Here is a 12439-nt window from a genome sequence, read left to right as displayed (position 1 = left end):
AACGCAATGGTATGTAAACATAGAAAGTACAGATATTTGCTATAGAGATATATAGATATAGGTAGTGGAGTAAAAGGTACATAAAGTAAAGTACAGGTACATAAAACATGTAGTACATTGGGAATTTAAATATGCTTTATAATATCCCACCAGCAGACAGAGCAGGTTGTGATAGATGGATAAATGTTTTTCATTCGTTTTTGCAGGTAATCATGTGATCATTAACCTGAGGAGAACTTGATGTTTTGATCTTTTGACGAAGGTCGAGGAAAAGTCAGAGGATGACCAAATATATCAAAATTCTTCCTGAGTGGAGCATGAACATTTGCAAAAAAATCCAATCCCACTGATGTCGTGGCCACAAAAGTCACAGATAATCAAAATCCTCAGGGTATAAACAAACACACAAACAAAGAGACCCATCAAAATCACCATCTATAGGGCCATTCTGCTAACACCACTGAAATAATTATTACTCATACTAGCACTTTAGTTACTATTCTGTGTGTGTGTGTGTGTGTGTGTGTGTGTGTGTGTGTGTGTGTGTGTGTGTGTGTGTGTGTGTGTGTGTGTGTGTGTGTGTGTGTACCTGTGATTGGGGTGCTGTTCTGATCTTTGTCAAGCTTGTTCCACTGCAGCTGTGTCACTGGCACACTTATCCACTATTGTTTGTGTGTGTACTATTTTAGGGTTGTTTTTATGTCAAGCACTTTATGTTATTTTGTTTGTATCAAAAGTGTTATATAAAGTATTCTTGGTAAAAGATAGTACAAACATAACCACAGCCAAACATGTATGATAATGGGCATGAATCAAACTCAGTTTATGCAAGTTTATCATTAAATAACTTGGTTTTAACAGTTACAGATGATAGTTTTCCAATGATCTCACAAAGTCACACAACTCAGGAGAAGGGGTGCTTGGGTAATGCTTTCTTGAACGTCACTTTAGTGCAGATTGTCCTGTTTGTGTCATTCCCATGTTCCAGCTAACTCTGTGTGTCACAGAGTGTAGTAACCTGAGGGAAGTAACCTCCACTCAGTATCATCTCTGTATTCTGTGACAAACAAGTTTCTGCCATGTCAGGAGTGTGGATGTCACCCTGGTGTAACTCCAGGGAGGGACAGCCCACTTCAGCCTCGCTCTCAGTCCCCCTCCTCCCCGTTGAGAAGCCTGTACTCAAGACATCTGTTGCTTCAGTAGTTTTAGGCCTCAAAATGCCATCAAGAGAGCTGAGAGTCGGTTCCAGAGGTGAATCAGAGTAATCTATTTCCACACTAGAGAGCAAGCCTCCACGTATTCCTCCGAATTCACTTAAACATACTTCTTCCTCAACATTGACTGGTACATCCTTTGGCTCCTCTTCCACTTCCTCTTTTTTTGAAGCCAGAATAGTAATATGAGGTTTGTAGCTGACATGTTCCATCTGCCTTTCAACAAGCGCAGTCCCAGTATCAGATGGTAGTGAAGGTGTTTCTGCTATGGTTTGTCCTAATCCAAAGTGGGGTCCTTCTACATGGATGGCGGGATACACGTCGTCCCTCTCCTCCCAGTAAATCAAACTGATGGGCGACAGCAGAGGGTCACTCTCCCTGGAAAAGAAGGACGGTTCACCTCCGTCTTGCTGGAGACCAAAATAACAAAGCATAGTTAGATTTGATTGAATTATCAAGTGGGTTTAATATACATCAAATGTGGTGGACAAATATAGGATGGCCCCAAAGTGCATATCATGTCACATCACAAAACACGCTAAGAAAACATTATGTCAGTAAAGCGTAAAGAAAATGTAGATAGGCTAACAATTGACATGGCTCATGGCTGATTACACGGACAGTGTAAAATTCAACTTGAAACAGCATCATTTTCACCATGTTTATATGGTCCTCTGATAGCTTTCTTTGGAGCCGCGTTCACTCATGGATCACAGAGGATCCATACGTTTGAAGAGTTTGGCTGCAACACTGGCAACCCCTAAAACTCCAGAAGTGTTTTGTGGACTCAAACACTTCCCTCACCCCTCCATCGGCATAGTGGTGAGTATATCATTTTCACTTTCTTTAACATTGTGAGATGTGTGATTGTGAGGCGTTTTTTCAACATTTATGTATAATGAATAATTTTTGGATCTTTATGACGAAAATCAGACATGTTTAGGACACTGACATGTAGGAGTGTTTTCAATGTTGTGTAAATCCAAATAAGTATCTGGATCTAGTGAATTGGAATGTGGATTTAGAAAGGGACTGTTTGGCCTTGCAGTCCTTGCATGCACTCCGCTGGATGCCATTTTTATTTCCAATTGTGTTTTAGGATTTATTGTTTGTGATTTGCACTTCAGGGCCACCGTACAACACGCTGTGTGAAGTTTTTTCACCTTCAGCAGATCCCAAAGTTTTTACCAACACATGTAGCTCGATGTTGTCAAAGTGAAAGCAGGAACTAATAACTCACATCACCTTCTATAATAGTACAGAGTGGTATATCTCAACAAACTCAAGGGTTAGTTGGTGTTAATATGTTTAAAACATTCTCATAACATATACATGTGCTGTTGTTGTTGGTGATAGTTGCAGATTCTAGCTGTTGCAGTGAAAACAGTTCACAGAGAAAGAGGGAAGCATGAAGGTGAACACAATTGTTTACCTTCAGTAGTCTGATGGCATTACTGTTTTCTGGTTTTGGTAAGTTTTCAACAAGCCAGGCAGGTCCCCAGGAAATACACCAATGTTTGATCCTGACACAGAAAGACAGGTAATCTTAGCAGGACTGATGAGGACAGTTCATTCTCAGCTGCAGTTAAAGGCTACGTTTACAGAATAAAAACACAAAACGTCTTATCTGCATCTGAAAAGTAAACTTGATGGTGATGTTATTTGAAACACACAAATCTCCATCAGAATCACGACTGTGGCACAGTGTTTGTTAAGTGGTTTAAGTTTCGCTTCATGTCAGTCATGTGAGTTCTTATCGTGATGTTCAGAAGTGTGTGTGTAATATTTCATGAAACTAGCCACAGTGGCATCGGTCCCAGTTACCAGAGAAACTAAACCTATGATCATTCAAAATCTTTTGCAGGATAACCATATCCCAGTTATGGTCTTTTATGGTTATACCTAGGGTTGCAAAGAGGCGGAAAGCTTCCGGTAAATTTCCCGAAACCTTCCGGAAACTTTCCATGGGAAGTTAAGTAAGCAAATTAAACGCTGAGCAATAAAAACATCATTCGAATCTCCATTTTAAATATGTATGGAATGCAGCACACGCTGCACGTTGAATTTCAACCCTCCACTGTGCATTCTTCATGCACAGATACTTCCCAGCATCCTTCACTCTACAGCAGGGCTATTGAGACCTGATGTAGTGTGCAGGACTAGTCAGGTAAGTTTCGATGATATTACTGGGGAAAACATATTAGCATGCTGATTGAGGATTGTTCATCTGTTCATCTAGCCTATTTCCATTCATTATCCATCAATTGTAAAATATTTTTACAGACGATTCCAATTGTTTGGCTAACTTTTTTTATCTCTGGCATTGCATTAGTGTTTTTTTACAAACTTTTTACTCATCTTATTCTACAGAACAATGCCACGAGCACTATCTCATGTGTGGAGGCATTTCACCCCATCCAATGTAGAAGGAAAGGCTGTATACATTAGCAAATACTTTGCAAAGACCTATGTTAAGAATGACACAACGATGCATTAGCATATTAAGTCAAGTGCCCAAAGTTTCCTCAGGGCTCAAATCAGCCTATGACAAAATAAAATGTTTATATTTATGTCTGTATATGACAAGGTAAATACAGTTAGTATAAATTACCTACAAGATTTCCAGTTTATTCCCGTTAATTTTCGTGAATTCCCGTATATTCCTGTATATTCCCGTTAATTCCCGTTAATTCCCATTAATTCCCATGGAAAGTTTCCAAGTTTGAATATTCCCGGAATTTTGCAACACTAGTTATACCTGAACTGAATATTTGCACTAGTTGATGTCTAATGTTTTATATGAAACAATAACATATATTAAAACTATATTGTTTAATACCTTTCCCTCACACAGCTCCAGCACATCAGGTTGGCTGTGATTGCTATGAAGAAGGTGATGATGAAAACTACCACAATCACCAGGCCGGCTAGAAGAGATGAGAGACAGTTTAGTACACTAGTTATCACAACATTAAAACAAGAGAGTTCTCTTGTTTTCAAAGTTAAAGTCTAATTTAGCTGGAATGATACGAAATGAAGAAGAATTACAGTTCCGGGTTTAATGAGTTGGTGTGTGTGTTTTTAGAAATGACAAAAAGGACGGCAGCAGGAGACTGACCTACAGGAGCTGCAGGCTGGGAGACGATCTGGCTCCCTCGCGGTCCTTCTCCTGCTGAGGTGGACGCAGTCAGCTGTAGAGCCAGAGTTCCGTCAGGACAATCCAGCCACATCTGTCTGGGGCCAGATCCAGACACCACCACTGAAAAGAAGTGAAAATAAATCACTTTTTTGGTTACAAGATTATTTTGGCCACTTGTATCAGTCTTAATATGAACTTAATACTGATATACCTTTTTAAGTCGAAACCGCAAACTTGTTAGCTAATATTTAAACATTTGCATATCTATTAGATGTAGAATAACATATGCCCACATTTCACGTTATATTTCTTGTCCCCTGAGGATGGAGCTTTATAGTCACTTAGTATTTTAGTTTGTTTTTGGTCTCCACCAACTCCTGAGGGAAACACTATATCTGGTTCTGCTAAATGCAGCATGACATTCCCCTGCTACATGGCAACTGTGTCTAGCAAAGAGCATGGAAATAATGGATACTAAACCGAAACTAGAAAATGCATTTTGGGAAGAAATGCAGTGGGATTGCTTGTGTCTGTATAAAGATACTGTTGAAGTAATAGGAGTTGGAAATTTAAAAAAGGATGATGAATGTTGTGCAAGCAGTGTTTAATGTCAAGTACAGGCCTTTAATATTTTGAACTAGTGAAATTATATTCATGATATAGATAGTCTCACGACTTATACCTCTATATCAACTTGTGGGTGGATTTAAAATTTGCATTAATTTATCTGAATGTGGGAAATTGTAAAAAATAATTGATTGTCACAAATTCAAGTTTGTGAGTTTTTTATAACATTTAACAGCTGTAGAAATGTTTTGTGTATGTGTGAACGCTTTTTGCTAGTAGTCATGTCACCTATAAATATATATATATACATTATAGCTGACAAATGCTGAAGTTGTAACAGAGAGGGAAAGGTAAACTCTCAGGTGCCTTTACACAACGACGTTCCAGAAATAGTGGCTGGTAACTAACAGCCTTTACGGTTGCATATGTGCATGTAGCCTCGTGGCTTCCTGTTTGTGGTCAAAAGCCAGTTCTAGAAAATATGATTCACTGAAGATACTGTGAAACTGATGGTTACCAGTTTGCTCACTATACCCATCATCTGCAGTTCCCAGTTATATGTTGAGAAGATACATATTCTAACAGACCTTCTGACAGTTTAACCACAACAACCAGTTTAGATATAGGATGAATAGAGATATAAATCCGGTTGTCTGTGGTAAAACTACCAAAGTTAAAGTGTGGAGATGAATTTTCTTTATCAGTGTTGAATGAATGAAGCGCAGTCTTTGTTGGAAATGGAGACTAATCCCACCTTTTGTTTGTCTTTTGTTTTGTGTACAACGTTTGACATTACTGGAAGTGAGAGCAGAAAAACCCTGCTGATGCACTGAAGCATTGTGGGAGGGGAGTATTTGTGGAATGCTTGTTGCACAGTTTCCATTATGTAACAGTGAAAGACAATAGATGCACACTACTGCTTATGTGATCTACCAGACACGTGTGCATAGACACTAACGTGCTAGAAAAAACCTTCACCCCACCAAGGTAAAGTACGCACACATAAACCAATGAGCACCTTGATGTAATAGAACAGGAAACGACGCACGGCAAAGTTGTGTTTCCTTCAAACCTTCAGAACAACACAAAGAGTAATTTTACTGTGAAGAATCCTGTCAAGCTCCACAGATTCTTAAAAAATCTACTACGGACATTGGTTTAAAATTTCAACTTAAAGGTTAAGTTCCCAAGTGGTATGTTGTCATGGGGAAAGTTTTTCCTTCTTATTACATGATAGATTATTTATTTTTTTACATACTTATGTATGTTTCCATCTGTGGAAATCTGACATTTCTGTTGCCACTACAAGATTAAGAAAATGTATTTAGAAGATAAAAATACTCAACCCTTTATAATATAGACATATATTAGATTAATAAAAAATAGCCCTCAACTGATGATAAATCTTTTCTTGATCATTTGAGTAATTGTGTTTCCTGGTAATTGAGAAGGATGTCTATCACAATGCCCCAATGACCAGGTGATGTCTTTCAATTGCTTATAACGTCTGACTTACGTTCTTAAGTAAATCTGTCAGTGAATCATCTTCAAAAATGATGTATTATATGTGTCTTATTCACATATGCTGGACAAACACACACATAAGGACACAGCAGAACTGCTCACCCCTGAGTGTTGTGTGGTTGGAGCCCAGTGACTGGACGTAGAGGGTGTAGTTTGTGACAAAGCCCCTCCGCTGGTCCACAGGCAGCTTGTCCCATTGGATCAGGATCCGCCTGGACTCATGAACCAGAACCAACAAGATGGGACCGGACACAGGTCCTATAAAATAAAAAAATAAAAAAACACAATGACATAAAGAGAGGATGGGGGATGTTTATCATCTTCATCCTCTCATTGAAAATGTTCCATCTCTATATTTAAAACTGTGTAAATAAGCAGGTTTCGGGGACATGCTGAGTCTATGAATCTCACTCTGTTGTTTGGAGTAGACGAGGCCGGATGATGGAGCACTGACACCTCCAGTGGTCACAGCGTACACAGAGATGTTGTACCTCACACCTGCAGTCAGACCTGAAACAACAAGAAAAATAAACCCTCTCAACTCTAAATATTCACACAAGTATTTAACAACACGTATGAACTGAGGATTAAGCTTAGTAGCGATTTACACATTTAATTTAAATGCTCTGTGAGAGTTGTAATTATAAAGAGCACAAACTAATGTAATTCACCAAGTTATCACAAGAGGTCACTGCTTGATCTCAGTTGAAGTACTACTGTGTGTGTGTGTGTGTGTGTGTGTGTGTGTGTGTGTGTGTGTGTGTGTGTGTGTGTGTGTGTGTGTGTGTGTGTGTGTGTGTGTGTGTGTGTGTGTGTGTGTTTGTGCGCGCGCCTGCGTGAGTGTTTGTTTGTGTGTGTGTGTGTGTGTGTGTGTGTGTGTGTGTGTGTGAGTGTGTGTGTGTGTGTGTGTGTGTGTGTGTGTGTGTGTGTGTGTGTGTGTGTGTGTGTGTGAGTGTGTGTGTGTGTGTGTGTGTACCTGTGATTGGGGTGCTGTTCTGATCTTTGTCAAGCTTGTTCCACTGCAGCTGTGTCACTGGCACACTTATCCACTGCACCACATAGTGCCGCAGTTCTCCTCCAGATGTGGACCAGTGTTTGGTCCCCAGCCACGACCAGGACACAAGCACAGCGCTGCCGTTAGCTGCAGGAGCCAGCTCTCTCAGTACAGGCCCAAAAACACCTGAATAGACAGAATCACACTTTACTAATGACTTTTTAAAACTTGCTTTGTTAGGTTCTGTCTTCTGTGTTGGAGCTTTGAGTACCTGAGTGTGTGAGTGGCACATCAGCTGCTGGAGTGGACCCATATGAAGTGACAGCACTGACGCTCAGGGCCTGAACCTCCGCTGGTACCATAACTGACCTCTGACTGGAAGTCGCGGGACAGGTCGCTGCCTCTTTCTGGTCAAAAAAGATTTTGTATTCTTGAACCACACCACTGTAGTCGTCTGGATGTGGAGGCTGTGGGGAAGAAGTCCAATCGTCAAGTCAGGTTTAGTTTTCGCCATTATCCAGTAAGAGTGTAAAAGAATATTTGGAAGTTATAGACAGTTTGGGAAATGTGATATGATGTTCCTCTATAGTCAACTAATTAGCATGTTACATCTTTCTTGTCTAATTTGTTCAGATAAAATAAAATATAATCTATCTGACTATTTTTAGGGGGAAGAAAGAAAAAGAAAAATCTTCTTATCAGATACACTTACAAGTGGAACAAAACATTTAATGATTCAAAATTTTTTCCAAAATCAAGATTCTTTAATCAACAAGCAGTGCAGACGTCCTGTGTAGAACCAATTGCATCTATATCTGGTATTTGACATACTTTTATATGATGAGATCAGTATCAATATAAAAACCAGTTCTAATAAATGTCACACATTACCTTCCATAAAACAATCACCATCAATTGGCTGATGAACGTCCTCCACACGTGTAACTCCTGAGATGGACCTAATGATAAGATGTGGGTTGCGGGTGATGAAAAACTTGTTATGGCATTATCAGTTGCCTTTGTTACGTGATATCTAAGAATTTTGAGGTTGAGACTGTGAGCTTGCCTTTTCCAGGACTTCTCCCCGTCACAGACAAGCTCCATCTGCTGCAGGACGGCCGCTTGCTGGAGGTCTCCAGTCCTGATGTCGAGTTACACGTCCTGATCTGGAACTCGTATTCAGTCAGAGGCCTCAGGTCATCCACTCTCATCAAACCCTCACTGAGCTCTGTTGTCTCTCTGGCTTCCTATAAGACACCAAGAGATCAGGTCTCCTGCTCACTGTCTGATAGAGGCCGATGCTGCGAATGAGCACAAAGCTTTTATTTTACCCAGGAGCCGCTGTGTTTGCGGAGCCTGATGTACGATTTGAGAGTCACTGAGAAATCCGAGGTGTTCCACTTCAGCACTGCTGCTGTGGAGCTGTTCTCAAACTCCATGTGTAGAATATGAGGGATGTCTGGTATCACTGCAATGCAAGATGTGCCATGTGATGAGTTCTAAGTGCAGCCAAATATCTCCTGGATATACTGGAACACTCATAACGTTAACTGACACAGTGGCATACTATTATTCAATTAGAGAAACAGTTATGCTGATAGTCAGGACACATCAGTCAAACTGTAACGGTTCACAGGATGACTCATTTCTTCAGAAAGTAGATTATAAATATAATTTATTACTCTTTGTTCAAGCTGTGTAAATGAACCCTTGTTCATAAAGACGTGTTGGACTAAAGTGAGGGCTTACCTATATCCTTCTCACACAGGATGAATGGATCAGACTGTGATGCTCCAAAGTGGTTGTAAGCCGTGATAATCAACTGGTATTTAGTGTTTCCGTCGACAATTTTTCGTGGTATTGTGATTTCTTCAGCATCCTGGGTTTGATTTAAATGTACCTGCGTCCTATTTCCTCTGATGAAAATAAGTTTTGTCATTATCAAAAGCATGGTAATACTCAAAGAAATAAAACAACAGCTTCATTTGACCTTAGAATAATACCGCACCTGTAGACTGAAACGTTGTAGGTAGTAGAGAGGTATGTTTCAGCTCCGCTCTTCCACGAGCAGTCTATGAAGGCTGAGGCCCTCGTCGTTTCACAAGTAACGTTTCCAGGTTTATGTGGTGGTACTTGAGGAGAAAAGATGGGGGATAAAATTGATAATTAATGAAAAGCAAATCCAAACACCTTGTTAAGCCCTGAGGCAAATTGTGATTCGTGAATAAAGGCCATATCAATGAAATTCGATTGATTGTATAATTGACCAAAAAAGTGTGTGATGATAGAAATCAGCTCATTGAGATGTTGCACAGCCGCTTCAAATCCGTATTTACACATAAATTCAATTTTTATTTCCTTTTAATTAAGGCTCAGTGTGAAGGATTTAGTGAAATCTACTGGTAATGTTGCAGATTGCAACCAATTTAATACCCCTCACATAACCCTGCCTTTCCAAACAGTAGGAGAACCTACGGTGGCCTTCAGGTGATATAAAAACACATAGGAGCCAGTGCTTGGTTTGTCCATTCTGTGCTATAGAAACATGGCAACATGGTGGACCTGATCCTGATGTAGATATGAAGTGTTCTAGTTTCAGGTGAATATACACTAACAAGAATACAACGTAGACTTAAACCCTCCACACTGGACCTCATTCTGTGCTTATCAGAGTCAAGTGTACATACAGCCGCCATGTAGATCCAGTCCACTGACAATCTTAGTAACATGAGGACTTTTTAGTTTGCAGAGCACGTGAGATCTTGGCATCTGAACATTGGTCAGATTAAAGATCACCGTGCTGCAGTTGACTTCCTTCCAATCTTTCACTCTCTCGTTGTTCAGATCCAGGGATATTTCAGACCTGCAAGTGAGTAACATAAATTGTTTCTGAGCATTAGCATCGTCTCTCAAGAGGACGAACATCACACTATTTTTCCGGGATACAAAATGGCCTAACACATTGTTCTGTATTTCTACCATTCATACCCCTTCTTGCAGATACTGATGTGGCAGTACACTGTCAGGTTTGAGCCAATGAGGAAGAATGTCTTCCTCATTGGAAGACAGTCTTCCTCTGTTTTCCTCATTGAGCCAATGAGGAAGACAGGCTCGACTGTCACGTAGCCAAGTTTTCTGTAGGACAGGCAACCGACCGGGCGCAGAGGGGAACCTGTGCACACAAACACACACACACACACACACACACACACACACACACACACACACACACACACACACACACACACACACACACACACACACACACACATATATAAAGACTTTGCAAGGTGCCTTCTGTATATAAAACCACACTCCTTGTATTTTTTTGTATTAGATTTCATTATAAATTAGTTTAATGTATATTTCATCTATCTATCTAGCTATGTATATATCTATGTATCTATCTATGTATGCATGTACGTATGTATGTATGTATGTATGTATGTATGTATGTATGTATGTATGTATGTATGTATGTATGTATGTATGTATGTATGTATGTATGTATCTATCTATCTATCTATCTATCTATCTATCTATCTATCTATCTATCTATCTATCTATCTATCTATCTATCTATCTATCTATCTATCTATCTATCTATCTATCTATCTATCTATCTATCTATCTATCTATTATTTATCTATCTATCTATCTATCTATCTATCTATCTATCTATCTATCTATCTATCTATCTATCTATCTATCTATCTATCTATCTATCTATCTATCTATCTATCTATCTATCTATCTATCTATCTATCTATCTATCTATCTATCTATCTATCTATCTATCTATCTATCTATCTATCTATCTATCTATCTATCTATCTATCTATCTATCTATCTATCTATCTATCTATCTATCTTTCTCTCTATGCATCCATCCATATTGCTGTCTTTACAATGAGGCATGTCAAAAACAGGTTTGATACAGAATGTGTGGCTTTGCATGATTATTTTACTGTGACAGAAAGAAATTCAAACATTTCTGTCTCACCACTGTGGTCAAAGCTTAAAACACAGGGTGTAAAACCTCAACAGCCACTGGATACAGTAATGCAGTTTTCTCACAGAATCAGAAACTGAAGCGCAACAAGATAGATGTTATAATGTAGATAGACTGACAGACTCACACTGGAGGGAGAAAATGAGAAGTATGATTATGCATCTCCAAATACACGAGGAGAGGTTCATCTCAGCTCATCTTTGGTTTGCCCCCAAAAAGATAATCAATCAGTAGCTGTAAACAGAATGTATTCTTATTGTCACAAAAACATATTGCATGGTAAAGAATGACTTCTTTCATACATAATTTCCATACACGACGCAATGTGTAAAAACTTACCTCAGCCATGTAGAGCAGACTCTCCAGTGAAAATGTGGAGGAGACCGTTCTTCAACTGTTTCCTTTTTTTCTCTAATTTGAATTTGTATCAGATAAGAAGATCAAGCAGCTCCACTCATCGTCTCTGTGACACACGTGCACCTCACAGTCACCTTTCTTATCATCTAACAAGTTGCTCGACGTAGTCACAGCTTTCTTCAGATGACTTGCTCTGTGAGATGCATCTCACGACAGTAATCTTTGCTGTGCAAAGGAAATGTGTTAAAGAGGCCACTGACCTAGTTTGGTGGTATTTCAGTGAAGCCAGAAACTTTGAATATTTGTCTGAGTACTTCACTGTCCTACTTCAGTCACCTGGTTTTCATCACCACAAACCTTCAGATGACATATAACACGTCAGTTTGCTGAGCACCAGCTCTCAATAAACATGCTGCTGTTGGCACATAATGAAAATAACATGTAAAATGTGATGACTTCAGTCATCTGTGAGAATGATGCTGATCGTAGCTTCACAGAAACCTCATCATTATGATCTGCTTTATCTTTTTACTGGTACTGACTCTTTCTTATAGTATTTCTAATCGTGCTGGAAACAAAACAAATGTTATCAGAGGAAATGAAGGTTCAGCAAACATCTTATAAAAATATAA

General features: G+C 39.3%; 1 protein-coding gene across 1 annotated transcript; it reads right to left on the bottom strand.

Moving 5' to 3' along the window:
- Nucleotides 1–792: 792 nt before the first annotated feature.
- il23r (interleukin 23 receptor) lies at nt 793–11638 on the bottom strand. Its single transcript, XM_061078674.1, has 17 exons — nt 11578–11638; nt 10546–10610; nt 10427–10488; nt 10126–10301; nt 9447–9570; nt 9188–9354; nt 8770–8906; nt 8505–8685; nt 8330–8397; nt 7710–7905; nt 7421–7624; nt 6856–6954; nt 6547–6702; nt 4333–4473; nt 4054–4141; nt 2647–2737; nt 793–1624 (listed from the first exon to the last, which is right to left on the bottom strand). Exons 1-17 carry the CDS (start codon nt 11636–11638, stop codon nt 989–991), a joined length of 2652 nt encoding a protein of 883 aa, XP_060934657.1. The 3' UTR covers nt 793–988.
- Nucleotides 11639–12439: the final 801 nt, after the last annotated feature.

Source organism: Limanda limanda, chromosome 9 (genome assembly GCF_963576545.1).
Source record: "Limanda limanda chromosome 9, fLimLim1.1, whole genome shotgun sequence".
NCBI lineage: Eukaryota > Metazoa > Chordata > Actinopteri > Pleuronectiformes > Pleuronectidae > Limanda > Limanda limanda.
The sequence above is the reverse complement of the archived record's forward strand: the minus strand, read 5'-3'. Positions and strand labels throughout refer to the sequence as shown.